At 42.0% G+C, this 21,124-nt stretch overlaps 2 protein-coding genes across 2 annotated transcripts in view; both read left to right on the top strand.

Annotated features, from left to right (window-relative positions):
* Positions 1-7,342: 7,342 nt before the first annotated feature.
* Positions 7,343-9,774, top strand: LOC110004525 (uncharacterized). Its single transcript, XM_065964942.1, has 3 exons — positions 7,343-7,538; positions 8,270-8,803; positions 9,103-9,774. Exons 2-3 carry the CDS (start codon positions 8,292-8,294, stop codon positions 9,638-9,640), a joined length of 1,050 nt encoding a protein of 349 aa, XP_065821014.1. The 5' UTR covers positions 7,343-7,538; positions 8,270-8,291; the 3' UTR covers positions 9,641-9,774.
* A 1,676-nt stretch (positions 9,775-11,450) lies between these two features.
* The window catches only part of LOC109994117 (xylosyltransferase 1), a 32,208-nt gene continuing 22,534 nt past the window's right edge, over positions 11,451-21,124 (top strand). Inside the window, exon 1 of the mRNA XM_020647291.3 lies at positions 11,451-12,284. Within this exon, the coding sequence (XP_020502947.1) occupies positions 12,003-12,284 (282 nt within the window). The 5' untranslated portion in view covers positions 11,451-12,002. The remainder of the gene's footprint in view (positions 12,285-21,124) is intronic.

The raw sequence follows: 21,124 nt of genomic DNA, 5'->3' as shown, positions 1-21,124 counted from the left end.
CACTGAGTAACTACAAATAACTACAAAGTCACACAAAAGGGTCAAAAGGTCACATAGTCATTGAAAAGAAACTCAAGACATCAACAAAGCCACAAAAAATAACAGAAAGTTACAAAAAACAAACATGATATGTCTACAAATATCCAAGCAGTAAACTCAAAGTTCGGACCCAGGGGTGTCTTACAGTTATCCCAGAAGGATAACCACAAAATCGCAATAGCGATATATTGGAAAGGGGGGAAGAAACAACAGAACTGTTTAGAGCCACAACAGGCTTCCTAACCTAAATAAGCCACCGAAAAGGAGTAACTAAACCACTGCTGCCAAGAAGCTGACTCAAAACAAAAATTGTCCAGGAGCCCCAGAAAACACGAAACAAAAAGCAAAGGCTGCCAGAGAGACCTTTGATAACACAAAAGACTGGAGTAGACACGAAACTATCCAGCACCCCAATTTAAACACTGGGAGACCAGCAACGGAAAGCTTATGTAGAAAGTTCTTAGTTGGTGTTTATACGTAAATACACACAACGACTTGAGAAACCACAGGGAGAACCTCTCACTACCTCTGAAGGTGAGATAATGAGTCAGCACAGACCACAGGAGACTCAGGGTATATGAAAACTTCCCACACCTGGACTTAATCAAAGCCAATCAGTGCCACACACATCTGATTGCAATGAGTTGATTCTCTCACCACTCTCACCGAGCAGAAAGAGTGAGTGCCCTCACAGTGAAAGAACTCTCAGAGAGGTAAGTGAACCAAATCCGCTTATTCCTGGTGTTTACAGATTTTGAAATGTCGGTCACAAGGGGCAGCAGGGGTTCACATTTTTCACACACAAAAAATGAATTCGAAACAACAGGCTTTGATGCCTTTCTTATGAGATAGTGTAGAAGAGTAAATGCTCTTGAACAATCAATTAATATTGTTTCAAGTAACCATATGTTTTGTTTTCCCAGTCTCCACTCCGAGTTTTGTGTTTCTTTGTAGGATTTTTCCAGAACATAGTTAAAGAGGAATATTCTCCCCCTCCTCCACCTTTTCAAACAGTCCCCCTGAGGTTTAAATGAAACATCTGTGCTGTGCTTTGGTCAAAATATAACATGAATCAAGCACCAGAGGAGGTTTGTGACCCTGTATAAACCAGCTTTCTCAGAATGCTCCGTTTTGGTGTGTGTGTCTCTTTAAATGCAATGACACCCCCCCCCCTCTCAGTTTTCCCGGTAGACATCACTCCTCTGTAGCAAGAATAAAAATGGCGGACGTGCGCAAAAGTTTTTCTCTAGGCTGGGGGTGGAGTCTATGGGTGGAGATACCAGGAGAGGGGAGGGGATTTATTTTTACCAGAATCCCACTGTGACATCACAAGGAGAGCACATTTGAAACAGAGCATTTTTCTGTGTTGTAAGACTTATGCAGACCACAAACAAAGGACTGGATGGGTTTATTTAATATGTTGTGGGTCAGTAGAGACTCAGGTTACCCAAATAAATGTTCAGAAACACTGTACGAGTGGATTTTTCTGAATACGTCCCCTTTAATCTAGTAGCCGGCAATGAACGGGTTAATAAGCATAAATATTGTTTTCTATGGTGGTGACTGCTGCACTTGTAAAGTGTCTTTAGTTTATCTTTGTCTCTGTATGAATAAGAATGGTTTAATTAATCACATTTCTTTCAGTGTTACTGACACCATCATGCTGAGCAGATCCAAGTTCCAGTGATAGTTAAAAAAAATCAGTTTGGCTCTGTATTGATAAAATATTCCTCTTTCTTACAGTGATACTGACACCAGCATGCAGTACCAGTGGGCTGAGGATGATGGTGGTCTGCCGTATGGCGTCACTCAACTTGGTCTCTCTCAGCCGGTCAGTGGTAAAAGGTACGTCATGTACCACGGCACCACCAGGCAGGCTGCTCAATCCATCCAGGCAACAAGTTTTTGTCGGTCTACGGATGGGATGCTCGGCCCTGGAGTCTACCTCAGCAGAGACCTGGCTAAAGCCAGCCGCTATCCCATCAGACATCCTGAGTATGACAGGGTCGTCATTAAGGTCGTGGTCAATGTGGGGAGAGTGATCGCCATCAATTGTCAGGGCCACCCACGCCAGAAAACCTGGCATGACTCCAGATATGGGGAGGTGTTTGACACCGCCTGGGTGCCACCAAATTGTGGAATGGTGCCAAGCGGTTTGGAGGAGGATTGCGTCTGGGATCCCAGTCGAATCGAGATCATCAAAATCATCCAGCCAATCCAGACATCAAACACCTCAATCGAAGGTGCTGGACTGGCTGTGGTGGCTACTGCAGTCTTTGGTGCTGCTGCAACCTCATTGTTTGCAGCTTTAGGTAAAAACTAAATGACATCCCTACGTGTTGTCTTTTCCCTGATCATTCCCTGTCTAGTCATACTGAAGCAGTGTGATGAGTGTTTTTATTGTATTTAAAGAGGTTCTCCTCTGAAATATCTGATTCTGCACAAGTGCACTTAACACTAATAAAAATGTTGAACAAAGAAAGGATGTTTTTTTGCACTTAGTACTTAAGAACACGTTCCTGAATGCACCTGCATTCCCCACAGCACCTTCAAGGTTTTTGTTCTGTTGTGTATTTTCATTTCCACTTTCTACTTAATTATTATTCTGAATTATAATGCTGAATAAAGCAGCTTTTAACTTTTAATTCACAAACAAAAGCAGACTTCTCTTGGCTGCAGATAATAAGCCTGAAGATTATGCAACTAACTAATTAGAAACACAAAATATCTACAAAATAATAAACATTTTTAAAAAGATACAAAACAGTGACACAAAAACATCCAAAGGACACAAAGTACAATCACGATATATCTTTAAAAAAATGTATAAAAAAAGAAACTCGGTGTAACTAAAAAGTCACACAAAGGGTCAAAACATCAAAGTCACAAAATAATACAAAGTTACAAAAAACAAACATGATACATCTACAAAGTTGAATAAATATCCAAACAATAAACTCAAATTAACTACAAACAAATCCAAAAACAATCACTGAGTAACTATGAATAACAACAAAGTCACACAAAAGGGTCAAAGGTCACACAGTCACTGAAAAGAAACTCAAAATATCAACAAAGTCACATAAACACAAAAAAGGAAACAACATTTACAAAAAGTAATACATAAAGAAACTCAAAGTAACAAAGCAATGAAAGGTCAAAAGGTCACAAAGTCCCTGAAATGAAACAAAAACACCAACAAAGTCACAAAATAATATAAAATTGTAACACAAGGCAACAAAGTAATATAAAAATAACAGAGAGAGAAACAGAATGATTAAAAAAGAAACACAAAAGGAACTAAAAAGCAGAAAACAGATTTTAAAAAAAAGCCTCCTGAGGTCGCTGATCCATTTACAAGAAAGTCAACTCACATCACGGCTGCTATTAATAAGTTTTTTCCTGGGTGTAAACCAACTCAAATAACAGTTTAAAACAGGATATAGAAAGTGAAAGTGTGCATACCTTCCTCTAAAAACTCCCCTCGCAGCTCAACAGCGTTAAACACAGCTGAAGGAAGTCAGAGAGAGAAGTCGTGGAAGAACTCTCAGAGAGGTAAGTGAACCAAATCCGCTTATTCCTGGTGTTTACAGATTTTGAAATGTCGGTCACAAGGGGCAGCAGGGGTTCACATTTTTCACACACAAAAAATGAATCCGAAACAACAGGCTTTGATGCCTTTCTTATGAGATCGTGTAGAAGAGTAAATGCTCCTGAACAATCAGACAGACACTATGGCTTGTGAATCGAGGATCTGTTTATTTCTCTTGGAGCAGTTATTTTATACACACTGAGCAATTACAACATGTGTGCTATATAAGGACCATGTCCTAAAAGTTTCTTGGACAGACAGTTGATCTCTTAACAGGAATGAGTGGGTGGGTATGTGTGTACGTGTATCAGAACATGATCTTATGACTTGGCCAAATTCAGAGGTTAAAAACGTATTGGTTTGTGCCTGTTGCTGTCCAGATTGTGTGTTTCTGTTATGGTTCAACCTTTCAAACGACAGCAATAGAACAGTGGATAGAGTTGTAACTTGGGGAGAGGGGAGAGAGAGAGTGAGTGGGGAACGACATGCAGGGAGGAGCATCAGGTCTGATTCAAACTCAGGCCATCTGCTTTGAGGATTAAAACCTCTGTACATGGGCCCTTAACCACTCAGAAACCGGCACCCCGGAGGAAGTGGATTGGATTTTCATAAACATAAACATCGCACAAAAAGTAAGGACATTTGTGTTTGGTAGATTATTTTGTTGTTGTAACAATGCTTCTTGGCAAAAAATCTTATGCTGTTGGAAAGCCTGTTACTGGCACCATCACGCTGAGCAGATCCAAGTTCCAGTGATAGTTAAAAAAATCAGTTTGGCTCTGTATTAATAAAAACTGATTGATAAAATATTCCTCTTTCTTACAGTGATACTGACACCAGCATGCCGTACCAGTGGGCTGAGGATGATGGTGGTCTACCGTATGGCGTCACTCAACTTGGTCACTCTCAGCCGGTCAGTGGTAAAAGGTACGTCATGTACCACGGCACCACCAGGCAGGCTGCTCGGTTCATCCAGGCCACAGGTTTTTGTCAGTCTACGGATGGGATGCTCGGCCCTGGAGTCTACCTCAGCAGAGACCTGGATAAAGCCAGCCGCTATCCCATCAGACATCCTGAGTCTGACAAGGTAGTCATTAAGGTCGTGGTCAATGTGGGGAGAGTGATCGCCATCAATCGTCAGGGCCACCCACGCCAGAAAACCTGGCATGACTCCAGATATGGGGAGGTGTTTGACACCGCGTGGGTGCCACCAAATTGTGGAATGGTGCCAAGCGGTTTGGAGGAGGATTGCGTCTGGGATCCCAGTCGAATCGAGATCATCAAAATCATCCAGCCAATCCAGACATCCAACACCCCAACTGAAGGTGGTGGACTGGCTGCGGTGGCTACTGCAGTCTTTGGCGTTGCTGCAATCTTATTGTTTGCAGCTTTAGGTAGAAACTAAATGACATCCCTATGTGTTGTCTTTTCCCTGATCATTCCCTGTCTAGTCATACTGAAGCAGTGTGATGAGTGTTTTTATTGTATTTGAAGAGGTTCTCCTCTGAAATGTCTGATTCTGCACAAGTGCACTTAACACTAATAAAAATGTTACAGATGCTACACAACAATGAACAAAGAAAGGATGTTTTTTTGCACTTAGTACTTAAGAACACGTTCCTGAATGCACCTGCATTCCCCACAGCACCTTCGAGGTTCTTGTTCTTTTGTTGTGTATTTTCATTTCTACTTTCTACTTAATTATTATTCTGAAATATAATGCTGAATAAAGCAGCTTTTAACTTTTAATTCACAAACAAAAGCAGACTTCTCTTGGCTGCAGATAATAAGCCTGAGGAAAATAAAAAACTAAAACACAGCTGCAGAAAAAAAAGTAAATGCAACAAGAGCACCAGCTTCCTGAGAGATCAGGGCCTCTACTGCCAAGTAAGGAGATAGTAATGTATGATTCAGACTCTGAGGGAGAGATTTCCATTCTTGATGAGGGGGGGGGGGGTGAAATTTTCACACTGATCAGGGGTGTGGGATGCGTCCAGCGTTTTGGACAACACCTCCCTCAAAGTGAAGCCAAGCAGATTTAGAGCTCCATCTACTGACCGGCTGCAGTATAGGTCATAAGCTCGGCCTCCTTTGTGTTATCAATTGGGACATGGGGCGAACTTTAAAATGAAAATACAGGTCAAGAAAAGTTTTCTCAAACCCTGTTTCTGTCTGCTAGCTTGTTATTATCATGCTGATTTGGGTTCAAGTCCTCCCTCCTTTTCTGAGAAGTTTCATTTTTAGTTATTATTTGATTCTATAAAATGGAGTATAATGAGTGACAGCTCTGTTGACAAATGAGGCTCCTGCAGCGCTCAATCAATAAATACATATTTGTATAGTGCCAAATGACAAGGCCAAAAAGCAGGTGTAAGACCTTATTGTTCGGACCTGTGTGCAGCAGGTTATCAGAAACAGAGAGAGGAAACATAACGAACAACCGTGAGCGTCTGCTTCAAAGCGACACAAGAATCCGCTCTGCTGTGGACTGAACCCACCTGAGAGAGCTGTGAAGTTTTATAATGAAGTTAAATGTGTTAGCAGGAGCGGTGTGACATCAACGCCTCAGCTCTCACAGCTGATCCCTGTACTGTACAGACTCTGGCTCGAAAGGAGAAATATGTCAGTGTCTGTCACAGGAGTCGTTTGGCTTCACTGTTGTAAACTGTAGAAGGTGGTGATGTGTTGTCCCTCTTTGTATACAGTCAATGTTGCACACATGTCTTTATAGAATTTGAATGCTATTTCTGTAATCGCTTATTATACTTTTACTGCTTTAAAATTAAAGTATCACACTGATGTTGTATTCCTGTGTAATTATTAAATTATTGTAAATTATTTAAGTTAAAATATGAGTGCAGAGTGACAATTCTACAATTCACTTAGCAGACGCTTTTATCCAATGTGAGGAACATCAGAGAGTAAGAGCAACACAAGCAAAGACCTAGAGAGGAGGCAACAACGTCAGGAAGTGCAAACGATCAGCTTTAAGTACGATCGGACACACAGGTGCTGACAGGAAGTGACCAGAGGCAAAGCACAACATCGACAGCTGTTCTTGAGAGCTCTAATCAGTATAGAAACCATATTAAAACCATCATCATCATCGTCATCATCTTTAAGGTCGTATGTGTTCATAAAGAGCTGTGTCTTTTTCTTTTTCTTAAAGCTGCAGAGGGATTCTGCAGATCGAATGGAGTTTGGAAGTTCGATCAACCACCGGGGGGCGACAGAGGAGAAGAGTCTAGTCAGAGACTTAGGACCCTGTTGTGAAGGTTGGATCAGATGCCTTTCATTGGCAGAGCGTAGTGGGCGGGAGGGAGTGTAGACCTAGAGGAGATAGTTTAGGTAAGGAGGAGACGTTTTTGTCGTCATAGATTCAGACAACATCTTAATCTTCCACTGATAATTCTTTAAGGACTCGAAACGTCTCTACAGATCACTGAATAAAAGTGCCCAAAAATAGAAAATGTCCTACTAACCTGTTATCACTGGCAGCCTGTTGCAACACAGCCAATGTGTTGAACTTCCACCTTTGACTTGAAGGATAATCAATCATTGTAAAACATTGTATGAAAGAGCCCAGCTGTTGAACTTTTTGTGCAGGAATAGATTCAGATTTTAGATATAAATAGATTTTTTCTTCCACCTTTTGTTAACTTCTTACTACGCCCTGATTCTCTGATCACTCTGCAGCCTGTTGCCAAAACAGAAATCAAACTTTCCATGTGTATAAACCCACACCTAAATAAACAGAACTGACTGAACTCGAAACTTATAAAACAGTGCATGAGTGAAACAAAAGTGAAAGTAAGACATGTATGCAGATGTTTTTTCCTACCTGATCCTTTATAAAGCAGACTGAACTCAGAGCGCGCACACTTGGACGGATCTGGAGTAAGGACAGGTATGTGAACACAACTTTACTTTTTCTTTTTTTAACTATATAAAGTCTTTCTCTTTTATTTTTTACAAAGGAAATATATATAAGTGATTTCCTGTTAACTGTTTGTCCATCAGAGTAAAGCTTCAGCCACACCAGGAATTACTCAGAACATTATAACACTTTAAAAGTTGACATAAAGTTTCAATAATGGAGAATAACTTTATAATCAGGTCAGGGCTGGAAGACTGCAAATCAATCCATTAGGACAACTCTCTGAATAAAAATGAACAACAGAATAGAGACTGATTATTTTTGGTGTATTATCACAGAAAAACTGTTGCAAGTTTTACAAGTTTTGGGAGAGTTTTGCTAATTAAATAAAGGTCTTCAATCAAAGAATCTTTTATACTGTATAGAATGGAAAGCATTTTGTGATGCCTTGGATCCAGTAAAATAATTCTAATTCTAATTAATATTCTAAATAAAAAGTAATGTAGGCTGTGCACTATGCCAATATGTCACTGCTGCAAGAAGGTGTTTTTTATTTAAAAGTAGAGCTGCCACATGGTCTGCTCTATGTTCTGTACGATCTATATTTATGTATTTTATTTTGTTATTCTCTTGTAACTGAAACATTTTCCCTCCGGGGACAATAAAGTCTATCTTGATTCCTAAATGATTTAAATTCCTTTGATATTAAGTTTCTTCACATCCCTCTAAAGTTTTAACATTGACAATCCTCTTTCTTACAGTGACAGTAATCCAGACATCATCATGCAGTGGGCTGAAAATGACTTTGACCTGCCCCCTGGGGTCGTTCGACTCGGTCTCTCTGCGCCAGTTAATGGTAAAAAGTATGTCATGTACCACGGCACCACCAGTGAGGCTGCTCGGTCCATCATGGCCAAAGGTTTTCAGCAGTCTTCAGGTGGGATGCTCGGGCCCGGCGTCTACCTCAGCAGAGACCTGGAGAAAGCTAGACGCTATCCCATCGATCATCCTGAGCATGACAGGGTCGTCATTAAGGTTGTGGTCAATGTGGGCAAAGTGATCGCCATCAATTATCAGGGCCACCCACGTCAGATGACCTGGCATGATTCCAGATATGGGGAGGTGTTTAACACCGCCTGGGTGCCACCAAATTGTGGAATGGTGAAAAGTGGTTTGGAGGAGGATTGTGTCTGGGATCCCAGTCGAATCAAGATCATTAGTGCCATCAAACCAAGTGGCATGCCATCCCCGTACCCAGCCCAACCCTTCGGTGGATGGGGTGCACGAGGCTACATGTGAGCTCTAAGAGATGATACCAATTTTATTTGAATGGTCAAATGTATTTTTATATATTTGTATAATGAATCAAGACATTGCATTTTGTATCACTGCCAAATGTAACCCTTAAAATAAATTGGTTCCATAAAATCACGTTTGCTGTTTTGTTCTATTGAAAGCAGAGTGATGACTGATTTTAGCTGCAAGAGGCGCCAAATAAAAAAGGAACAATCTATTTTAATTTTTACAAAAGATTAAGAATGTTTCATGCAAAGTCCCTCTAAAGTTTTAACATTGACAATCTTCTTTCTTACAGTGACAGTAATCCAGACATCATCATGCAGTGGGCTGAAAATGACTTTGAACTGCCCCCTGGGGTCGTTCGACTCGGTCTCTCTGCGCCAGTTAATGATAAAAAGTACGTCATGTACCACGGCACCACCAGTGAGGCTGCTCGGTCCATCATGGCCAAAGGTTTTCAGCAGTCTTCAGGTGGGATGCTCGGGCCCGGCGTCTACCTCAGCAGAGACCTGGAGAAAGCTAGACGCTATCCCATCGATCATCCTGAGTATGACAGGGTCGTCATTAAGGTTGTGGTCAATGTGGGAAAAGTGATCGCCATCAATAAACAAGGCCACCCACGCCAGAAAACCTGGCATGATTCCAGATATGGGGAGGTGTTTGACACCGCCTGGGTGCCACCAAATTGTGGAATGGTGCCAAGTGGTTTGGAGGAGGATTGTGTCTGGGATCCCAATCGAATCAAGATCATTAGTGCCATCAAACCAAGTGCCATGCCATCCCCGTACCCAGCCCAACCCTTCGGTGGATGGGGTGCACGAGGCTACATGTGAGCTCTAAGAGATGATACCAATTTTATTTGAATGGTCAAATGTATTTTTATATATTTGTATAATGAATCAAGACATTGCATTTTGTATCACTGCCAAATGTAACCCTTAAAATAAATTGGTTCCATAAAATCAGGTTTGCTGTTTTGTTCTGTTGAAAGCAAAGTGATGACTGATTTTAGCTGCAAGAGGCGCCAAATAAAAAAGGAACAATCTATTTTAATTTTTACAAAAGATTAAGAATGTTTCATGCAAAGTGCTGTCATTTCATTGCTCTGTCTTTTCATTAATTATAACCTGTCGAGGTTCTCCAGTAAAGATAATATTTGGATGGTTACATGGACCGCAGAACCAGTACGGACCTGTAAAACCTGTTTACACAACTAAGAGCGCACTGCTGTCTTGTATGACCTTCACAGCTTATGATAACATCATACATTCTGTACATTCTTCTAAAATGTGTATTGGCTAAATGAGTCATGTGATGTAAACAGAGCTTTCTCACACATCTATATCACCCACAGAATCAGGAAACATCAGAAAGTTAGAGTCCAGGGTAATGCCAGTAAAAGTAACAAAGGGGACTGAAACTTTTGGAGCCATATCGTCCCTTGTTATTGTTTCTTCATTCACATATACAAAAAAAGTGATTTTAATAAAAAATTAAACCAACACAGTTGTCATAAAAACAGAAATAAGCCAAAAAGGCCAATATAATTTTGGTACCAGGCTTCAAACATGTTTATAAGTTGGGCACATTTGAATCATGCTCTATGAAGATTGACTCACTTTTACGGCCAGCCTCAAGTGGCCACTCATGGAACTGCAGCTCCATGCCGTGATTTTGCAACACTGGATGTTGCAAAATGGATTGCAGCCCTTGATGCAGGATACAGTCTCTAACCATAGCTGCATGCTGGCTTAGGAAAAGAAAAAAGTCTCCAACAAGTCAAATTTTAATCATATTAATATATAAGGAGACGATCCAGTGAGTCCATGACGTCTGAAATGAGACGTCTGGAAGAAGACAGTTTAAAAAAAAAAGAGAGAGTGGAAGGAGGAGAAATGGAGTCTATTTTTGGATGTTCACTCAATTAGATCGCTGGCACTTCTCTGCAATATGCATGAAATCAAACTAATCTGCTGGAAAGTGTATTAGTTGGGCGAGTAGATTCACAGAGCTGCTGGAGCGCAATGCGTGTGCGTGTTTTCTGCATGGCTGATGATACATAATGTATACGGTAGAGGTAATCGTTTCCTCCAATCACACAAAGGACGCTTTGTTTGTGTATAAAATTCATTGGAGTCATTCTTTTATTGAATTTCATTGTATCTTCCAACAGTTGGACGGGGTCACATTTACTCTGCTGGATGCACCATTAAGAAACATGCAAAGACCAAACTTTATTCACACAAGAATCAAATACTTCTTTCAAATTATTAAATTACAAGATAGATAGATAGGAATTCATGCAGCAGTTTCATTTAAATAAATAAAAAAACATAAAAGTACTGAGAATTGGGGCAAGACATACAGAGTAAAAACAAAGAGAGGAGGAAGATTATTTCATTGAAGTACTCCTTACATACTCTTCTTTAGGAAAAGGTACAAATTAAATAATAATAAAAAAATTGCAAAGTAAGAGTATTAGCGGTAAGGGTGACAAACAAATCTGAATAAACGCCAACCACATGTTACGATCACTCCCTTTATCTTGTAAATATTGTTATCCTCCTCATCAGACATCAGTCTATATATCGTTTACTTGTGTTGTTAATGTGTAAACTTTTGTGTACCTGTCCAATAAAGATTGATTCCACTGTAGACAGTCATGACTCACAAAGTTATTTTCAGAGGATATACTTCATTTCTATTATATTTAAGAGTGAAAAATCACATATAAAGCCTTTAAGTTAATTCAATCTGCATGTTATTTTCTGATAGGCTAACTATTCGTATTAAGGTGGCCACTAAAACGCAGCCCAGGGGCCGTGCAGACGCTGCTTCAGGCCCTGCACAGACCGGACCCCCCTCTGCTTCTCTTCTTCGCTGTTTCAAAAACTGCAGCTACGTCATTCGCTGTGAATGAGAAAATAAATACTTTCTCTAAACTGTTGCCTCGTTATTGGCCACATGAGGGCCTCTGTGTCCTCTCTGCTGCCTTCCAAACCTCTCTCCTCATTTCATGCCTTTGCCAAAATCCCTCCTCCTCCCTCCCTCTCTCCCTCCCTCCTCCTCCTCCTCTCTGCCTGCCAGAAGCTCCTCTCAGGCCGTGTAGGGGAGCATTCACACCCCGCTGTTGGCGTTTAGCGGATGGGGCTCTCAGCCTAAGCCGGAGGGAGGAGGAGGAGGAGGAGGAGAAGGATGAACGGTAACCCGTGTGCCCGCAGGCTGGCCCGGCGATCCAAGTCCGCCCTGCTGGTCGCGGCTCTGGCCGTCCTGCTGGTCCAGACTCTCATCGTGTGGAACTTCAGCAGCTTGGACTCTTCCGGAGGGGACGGAGGCGCCAGGAGCCGGGAGAAGAGAGAGGACCGCGCCGAGGGGTTCAACAAAGCCGACTGGGAGAACCCGCGGAGGGGGCTGCAGAAGAGGGGCAACCCGCCGCCGCTGCTCGGAAAGGCGGCCGTCCGGCACAAGCTGCAGGCGGTATGTGTGAATGATGATCAGCTTCAGTGTCGTGCGGGTCTAATGAGGTATTTTTGAACACCTGTGTTTCCTCTGCCGTCTGGAGAGTGAGCGTTTGTCTCCGAGGGGGAAGAAGCAGCATGGTCGTCATACGGAGGAAGATGCCATGAGAGGGGCTGCAGCTGCTCGTCTGTTGTTTTGGCATTTGCATCAACACAGTCAGGCGCCTTCGCTCCCTTGTGTGGGAAAATGTGTAGCCTAGGTAGGTAGGCCAAAACATGACGTAAAAAAATCAGCCAATTTAAGGAATCAGTTACTGCCTAATGTACCTGACAAGAAGGAAGCTCGCTTGCCTTCTGGATTGTTGCAGCAAATGTGAATTTGATTGTAATCACAAACAGATTACCAGCAGCATTTAGGCTACACAAATTGTAGAACTTGCAGCTGTATACATTGTGTTTGTTGCACCCCGTTTTCCTAGATATCCTGAAGTGCCACCTACACATCAGCACGAACAGAGTATGTCGATAAAACACACGCCGATTGTAAGAAGGACTCATATTGTTGTAAAAACATTCATTTAAAAATATCCACTGAATGGCTCTCAGTGGGAAAAATCAACAGAATACTTATAATTCATCTTTTTATTAACGGAGTTTGGTGTGAAATGCCTCCTAATCACTGGAAAACTGCCCTGTTGTCGTTTCTGTGAATGATAAGGGTCAACAATTTTGTCAGGATGTCCTAAATCCTGATATTAAAAACGCCACAACAGTCACAAAATGTATGGAAGCCTAACAGGATCAAAACATAAAATAGTCGGCTGAATGTGTTGATGTTAGATCTTTGATTTAGAGTTTTTTTAAGTTTTAGATTAAAACCCTACACTTGATGGTATCAGCGGACTTTGCTGCACCTTAAAAACACTCGGAAATGATGAAGACATTTTTATTAAATCCTTCTCTGATATTACTTTGTAGGCAATTTACTCAGGGGGCAAAACGAGCAGCATTTATGTGTATTTCAGCTCAGTTCGTACATTCCTGGACATCCCCCTTTTCTCAGTCTTTCCCCGTCTGTACACACACATCATCAGTGTAATGTGTAATCACTGCACTGTCCCGCATGTCTGATCTAGAGGAGATTCTTCTGTGAAAATAATGCTCTGTGTGTGTGTGTGTTGCTTTACCTGGTGGGATCCAGGTGTTCTCTCATGTTGTCAAGACATGAATGTACTGTATATGCTGCTGTGTGTGTGTGTGTGTGTGTGCATGAGTGTGAGAAAGAGGGAGAGACGAGGTCTGTATTGCAGGCATCCATTTTTATGTCCTTTCATTACAGTTAACCAGATACCCTGTGATCTTCCCCCGTGTGTGTGTGTGTGTGTGTGTGTGTGTGTGTGAGAGAGTGTGAGAGAGCGGTGAAATGTCCTGATAGTTATTGGCTTTTAAAGCAGTAGAGATACACGCCAGCACTTTTTTTTTTTTTATATAGAAAAGGGAGTCTTGGGAGGTTGAAAGGGGCCAGAAAACGGAGAGAAAATGAAACAAGAGCTGCGTTTAGAAACGAGTGATTTTAAATATCTGTTCGCATGTTGAATCAAACTTACTGAGTCAACACTTCACTCCTTTAGTCATCCTTCAATTTGAGTTTTATTCTAACCTTTTTAAAGATTATGTCAGTGACAGCTCTGGGGTTTTCCATGTGCTCCTCTTCCTTTTGTTTTTGTTTACCTCCACTCTCCATCCATTCTTCTTTTTCTTTTATTAGGTGTCAAACAGCTTCAGGATATGTGCTCTTTTTTCTCCCCTTTTTAATCGTGCTTCTTCTACAGTTTGCAACATGCTGTTGTAATCTTCTTTTAGTGCTCTGTCTGCAGAGTTTAAAAGTTTGACCCAGTTGAAGGAAATTTAGCTCTTTGTTTTGACCGGTTTTTGGTCATGAATGTAAAAGTCTGAGACTAATCTTTACAGTTAAATCTTTACAGAGCGGCTTGCTCTGTTGTGTCATCATAAAGATCACAGAAAAGTACATCGTCAGTCTGTAGGGGGGCTGCAGGAGGAGTTGGGAACCGGAGCGTTGCTGTAGTCTGGTAGCTGGAGAGATGCCAGTTCACTTCCTGAGCACTACACCGCGCTGCCCTTGAAAAACGCACCGAAACCCCCTAACTGCTCCGGCACTCTTCCATGTGAAGCCCCTCACTCTGACATCTCTCCATTAGTGCTTGTCCGGCTGACTTGCTTCACTAACAGCAACTATTTGTGTCCACTTGTTCACATTCATTTGCACAAAAAAACATCCAAAACGTTACACAGACTTAGTGACATACGTCTGAAGAGGAGGAGGTCGCCCTTTTTTTCTTCTTTCCAGTTTTGGAAACTGGTGACAAATGCAGGGTTGTCATGATACCACAAATTTAAAAACATGTAATACTAGTAAAAAAAAAAAGGGACAATAATGATACCTGTTTGGATACCACGGCAACAAAAACAGAAGTTCTAGCCACCAAATCCTGTGATTTGTTGTTTCCAATGACCAAAAGTTGCAGTCAAACATTTGAAAACTGTCCCAATTGCACAAATAGGCTGTTAAAACATTCGCTACCAAGCAATGCCAGTGGTTTTGTGCGACTTAGACAGTGCTCTCTCTCTCTCTCTCTCTCTCTCTCTCTCTCTCTCTCTCTCTCTCTCTCTCTCTCTCTCTCTCTCTCTCTCTCTCTCTCTCTCTCTCTCTCATGTGGTTTCTGACAGTTTGAAAACATGGTATTGAAAAGTATTGACATTTTTGTGACAGCATTCGATAAATGTGTGAGAATGCTCTTTTGTGATTCATATGTTTAAGTTAATTGTTCAAAAAGAAAAAAATATTCACTCTAAATTTGATCAAATCAGATTTGCTGCTAATTGTGTTTCTTATGATAATAGTACACCGAGTATCTTTCTCTCTTTTAGACTCGTACACAAGTTAGAGGTTCAGGAATAACTTTATTAACAACAAAAAAAGTCAGACAAATGGATGATGAAAATGAGCACTTCAGGGTCTGATGGATGCGTGTTGCGTTCAGGTGAATGTCGCTGAAGGTTACATGAACATGTGTGCAGGTGATAAACTGTGTGGAGGAGGTGCGTGTGTTTATTGACAGGAAGAGGCATCCGCTTTCCAATAAAAGAGGAGACATCATTGGAAGGAGCTCAATAAAACTGTGTGTGTGTGTGTGTGTGTGTGTGTGTGTGTGTGTGTGTGTGTGTGTGTGTGTGTGTGTGTGTGTGTGTGTGTGTGTGTGTGTGTGTGTGTGTGTGTGTGTGTGTGTGTGTGTGTGTGTGTGTGTGTGTGTGTGTGTGTGTGTGTGTGTGTGTGTGTGTGTGTGTGTGTGTGTGTGTGTGTGTGTGTCTTGGATGGCGCCACAGCTGCACAACTCTCACATTCATCACACCTTTTGAGGGGATAAACACAAACACACACTCTCTCGGACACGTGCGCAAACACACACACCCGCGGTGATGTCACCGTGTGTGTGTGTTAGGCAGAGCTGTTTCACATCCTAACAGCCAGGTCAGATCAGATTAGAGGATTGGTTTGGATCAGGTTTCTCTGATGGGATTTATGCTTTCTAATCTAGTTTAGATTGTCCAATAATCCGTAATACTGTGTGTGTGTGTGTGTGTGTGTATGTTTGTGTGTGCGCCCATGTTTGTTTCTATCTGTGAGGTTCAATTTAAGACCTTAAAAGTGAGAAAATAGGTTTAAAAAGTGTGCACAGTTTTGGATTAGAAAATGTAGCTGTAATTGTTTCCTTTAGAGCTCAAAGCAGAAAATAATTCTTTTTGAACTGGACGTAAATACATTATCCGAGAATTATTGTTCTCGTGTCAGTGTTTCATTGTGTTTGAATTTGTTTTATAGTTTAAATTAATGCTGAAAATAGAAACATATTAAGGAATAGAGGAGATGTGTGTAGGGACTCAGCTATGTAGGGTTGTTTACCAAAATGTAACACCTTGATGATGTAACTAAAACCTGGTTTGATACCGATGCAATAAAAAAGTTGTACTCACCCATATTTTGGGTAATTTCTTGTTTCAGTAACAAAAACATTACAGAAAAACTCCTGCACTCTGTCTTCAATGCACGGTACCAAAGACGCTACAGATGGTCTGCAGTTTTTCTTCTCTTATCTCATGAAATCAAAGTCGTTTTTTTAAAGATTCAGTACTGTTATCGATCATTAAAGGAGCAGTATGTAACTCTGACCCCTAGTGGTTATAATGGGTACTGCAGTCCAGATTCTAAACATTGCACAGAGCTGTCCCCCCCCCCCCCCTCCTCTCTAGAGTGGATGCTCACTCAGGTCACCATGTGGTGGACTCTGAAGCTTCAGTGTTTATCCAGCTCTGCATGGGTCTGTAAACCTTTCTGTGTTCTAACCTCTCTCCATTTTTCAAAAAGCATCTCCAATATTGATCCTAGTTTGAGCACGTTTCTGCTCGTGGAGCTTATTAGAAACATGCAGAGGCTTTTTAGGTCGGGTACAATCACTTCTATCTGAACCACTTCTCTTGACCCGCTTCCATCGCTTGGGGTCAGTTCAAAGATTTGTTGCCGCTATGTGTCACTTTAATCCCTAAGCCGAGCCAGCACTTTCTCTCTCAGGACATACAGCTGCAAGTGAACACATCGCCATATGCATTCATGAAAGCGCACAGAACCAAACTCCTTCATAATGTTGCTTTATAGCCCATTTAGTCTCACTTCAATCATAGCAGTAGGATTAAGTAAAGTCCTATTTATTCCTAACCCTTGCTACAGCTGTTCCCCCATACACACATTTTGTGTACTCTTAAAGTTGTTTTCAAACATCAAATATCTCCATTCTGTGTGAATAGCAAAGAATAAAACAATAACCAGATATTTCTTAAACTGAAAACTTGTGCTTTGTAGGAGTTCAAGGTACACATTTGTCCAAAAAATCCACAATGCACCGACTCTTCTTTGTTGTACTCGGGTTGTCACGATACCAGAGTTTTAAAATTCGATGATATTGAGACCTGTTTTGATACCACCGCAACAACAACAAAAGAAGCTCTAGGCACAAAATATTGGCTCATTTCCTTTTCTTTTATAATCAAAAATTGCAGACAAACTCCTGCAAACTATTTAACTTGCATAAAAAAAACATTGACACTGATTTACCTTTAGACAGTGCTCACTCTCTTTGTCAGGCACCATCTTTTGGCAAATTATGACTCAAGATATGTCTTTAAAAAAAAAAAGTTTTGTTACTTTTTGATCCTAAATGGTAAATGGACTTGAGCTTGTATCGTTCTTTTCTAGTTTTCTGACTACTCAAAGCTCTTTTACACTGCAGGTCACACCTACACATTCACACCCTGATGGTAGAGGCTGCTGTCATGAAGCTGCAGCATCAAAGTGCGAGGTGTGTCTGATGACTCCCTCTGTACGTCCTGCTGCCATGTTACTCTCTGTTTGCCGATTAGGCACAACACACTGATGTTAAAACCAGAAAGCTGCTTTATGTGTGTGTGTTTTTTTCTTTTCTATTTCCTTTGGGGATAATTCTCACTAAATCTGGTATAGATAGACTTAATCCCTGATGTAATCCCGGCTCGTCCTGTGAGTGCGTGGGCAACCACAACCAGGTTTCACAGCACCAAACCCGGGCCCTTCATAATAGTCCATTTAGCGTACTTTCCCTCCATCTGGCTGCATATCTCTTCAGCCCCCCCCCCCCTGTTTCACCACCTCTATTTTCAGCAGAGATAACCTCCTTTCGATTGAGTTCTTTGTTTTTTGGAGCTTTTATTTAATCCTCATGAGCTTCCCAGTTTTTCTCTTCTTTTTTTTTTGGCTGCATCTTTGCACGAAGATAGAGACAGTCGAGATAATGGTTGTCACTTTTTTTAATTATGGCTTTGATGATGATGTGAAGACAAATTCCTCCTCCAAAGTTTAACAAGGAACTGCCTCTTCATTTCAGCATTTGCTCTTTTCCTTACGTAGTGATGTGGTGAGTTAAATCTATTTAGATTGTTGTGATAAAGCATCGGTATTTGGCACCCACGATTCAGTTATTGTTTTGCAATTGAAACAGGGGGATGATATTCTGCCTTCTGTAATTTGACCCACCCCTATTGAGCTGTATTCACGTTAGAACTCACAGTTCTTTTAAGTCGAGATGAAGTGATCAGTTGCAGAAGTCCGGGTCTGGTCTGTTTTCAGCTCCTTATGTGGGAGGATTCAGAGTTTAAATCAGTACCGGGGAGAGGAACTTCCAGAAACTTCTCATGCTACAGATTCCCAGAACCCTCTGTCCAGCGCTTTGGTTGGGTTCATAAACACAGGTCACATCAGGCTGTTTTTTTTCTTAAAAAACATCTTAGTGCAAACACTGTAAGGTTTCCACTCAGCAACAGCAATGAATTCCAGGCTGTGAGATCCCACAGGTATACTGAGTACAAACACACACACACACACACACACACACACACACACACACACACACACACACACACACACACACACACACACACGCACACACATGCCCAAGTGTTTGATTAATGCATAACTGGGGCCTCTGGATGCTGTAAACAGCCTGGTGAAAGAGCTCTTTATGTGAAGGTGTTTTTAGCGCACACACACACACACACACACACACACACACACACACACACACACACACACACACACACACACACACACACACACACACACACACACACACACACCGCTTGAACAGTTCATGAAGCACTTAAGAAAGTGACAAACCCTCTTAGTAATTGTCTGCATGCATAAGATGGAAATCACCCTTAAAGGCAGACGTTGACACAGTGTTATCTATCATTAAAGGAGCCGTATATAACTCTGACACCTAGTGTTTAAAATGGGTACTGCAGTCCAAAAATCAAAACATTGATTGAGCCGTCTCTCCCCCCCATTCAATTAAATCCAAACGGCTGCAGACGACAAACCAATTCTACTCTAAATTCTAACCTGATCTTCTTGCCGATATCTGAAAATTTTGGTGCTCATCCTCGTGAACCGCTGCTCAGTTGCCATGGTTTCCTGTACACTAACGCATGGCCAGCTAACGTTTGTAGGCTGAGTATCGCAGATTTACGCAGACACCAAGGCACAAGTATTTACTGCTCGCAATGGCGTTGGCCACTACGGTGTAGATGCAGCACAGAGGTATAATGCAGGCTTTGGCTTTCACACATTTTGGGGTGAGCTGGATGTGTGATTTCTTTTTTTACCCTTAACTTTTCCTGGAATTTTTCTTGCCAGCTGCCTTGTGAGTTACTCTGCAATTCCACCCCTTATCACAATATAAAACTACAATGCCATGATGGGGGACTTCTTCATCCTCATCACCTTTTCCCACCACCATCAGTGTTGTTGTGGCCTTTTAGCAACAGATGTCAGAGCAACAGGTCTTCTTTCTTCCACTCCCCCCCCCCCCCCCCCCCCCCCCCCCTCTCTCTCTCTCTCTCTCTCTCTCTCTCTCTCTCTCTCTCTCTGTCTCTCTCTCTCTCTCTCTCTCTCTCTCTCCCCTCTTTTAATGTCTCTCGCCCCAGGCGCCTGAGGGTAACGGGCTCTCTTGTTTCTTCTCTGTTCTGCTTTATCATCGAGCAGCAGGAGGTCCGAAGGCAGCGTAGACGACTTCAATAAGAGCCTGCTGAGGAGGAGAGAGCAAAGTGACTCACACAGCAAAAGTGTGTGTGTGTGTGTGTGTGTGTGTGTGTGTGTGTGTGTGTGTGTGTGTGTGTGTGTGTGTGTGTGTGTGTGTGTGTGTGTGTGTGTGTGTGTGTGTGTGTGTGTGTGTGTGTGTGTGTGTGTGTGTGTGTGTGTGTGTGTGTGTGTGTGTGTGTGTGTGTGTGTGTGTGTGTGTGTGTGTGTTAACATAAAGAATGATGTCTTTGTAGGTAAGCGGTGGTATTTTAGCCGGGGTTGGTCTCCATGGAATCCAAAGACTTCTGGGGGAGAAAAGTCAGGCAGAGAGAAGTGTTTGTCTGCAAATCAAGAAATCACTCGAGGTTGTTTTTACGTCGTTTAGAAATATATAAACTATAAACTATAACTATTATTGTAAAAAGCCTGAGTGATGTCCCCCGTCTGTTCCTGCAAAGGGCGCTGGAGCTGAGGCGGGTTTTAAACCTCCTGACAAACCGTTACACCGCGCCCACCTGTCAATCATGTCGACTACACCCCTTATTCTGAATAACCCTTACATATTCAACAAATTCACCCCGGTACAGAGGGTCCCGATCGAGACATGAGCTAATCAGACTCATTTTTGTTTTTCTTGGCTGTAAAAATGTTGATTTCTGCTGCAAAAACGTCTTTTTTGTGTGTATGTGACTTCCTGTGCTGCTGCAGCCAGCCTCTAGTGGACATTTATACCTCAATGATGGCAAGAAAGCACAAAATCCAGCGTCACACACACACACACACACACACACACACACACACACACACACACACACACACACATTCTTCTTAGCTGATACCACAGATGAGATAATGAAAGGCTGTCTGAGGAGCAGGTGGCAGGAGCTGATATTTCTGCCTCCCCACAGGTTCTCTGATTGTGTGTGTGTGTGTGTGGTGTGGGATGGGGTGGGGGGGGTGGGGGTCCAGTATGTGTCTATTTGAGTGTGTTTGTGTGGCTGGAAAAGGCAGATGCAGTTGCGGTTTGTGAGATTAAAATACCCCTCGGAGGTCAGGTGGCTTTTCTAATAAAACTCGCACACAAACACATTCATATATATCAACACCTGACTCATGAGAGGTTCAGGGCCAAGGCCACACCTGTCTCAGGGGGTCAGAGGTCAGATGAGCTCATA

Source organism: Labrus bergylta, chromosome 16 (assembly GCF_963930695.1).
Source record: "Labrus bergylta chromosome 16, fLabBer1.1, whole genome shotgun sequence".
Lineage (NCBI taxonomy): Eukaryota > Metazoa > Chordata > Actinopteri > Labriformes > Labridae > Labrus > Labrus bergylta.
Note: the sequence above shows the minus strand (reverse complement) of the source record. Positions and strands in the feature narration are given on the sequence as shown.

Excerpts from the sequence above, each read along its gene's own strand:
- LOC110004525 (XM_065964942.1), top strand. The coding sequence starts at position 8,292 with ATGCAGTGGGCTGAAAATGACTTTGACCTGCCCCCTGGGGTCGTTCGA. Across the intron at positions 8,804-9,102 it reads TGGGGTGCACGAGGCTACAT|TGACAGTAATCCAGACATCA; the intron begins GTGAGCTCTAAG and ends TCTTTCTTACAG.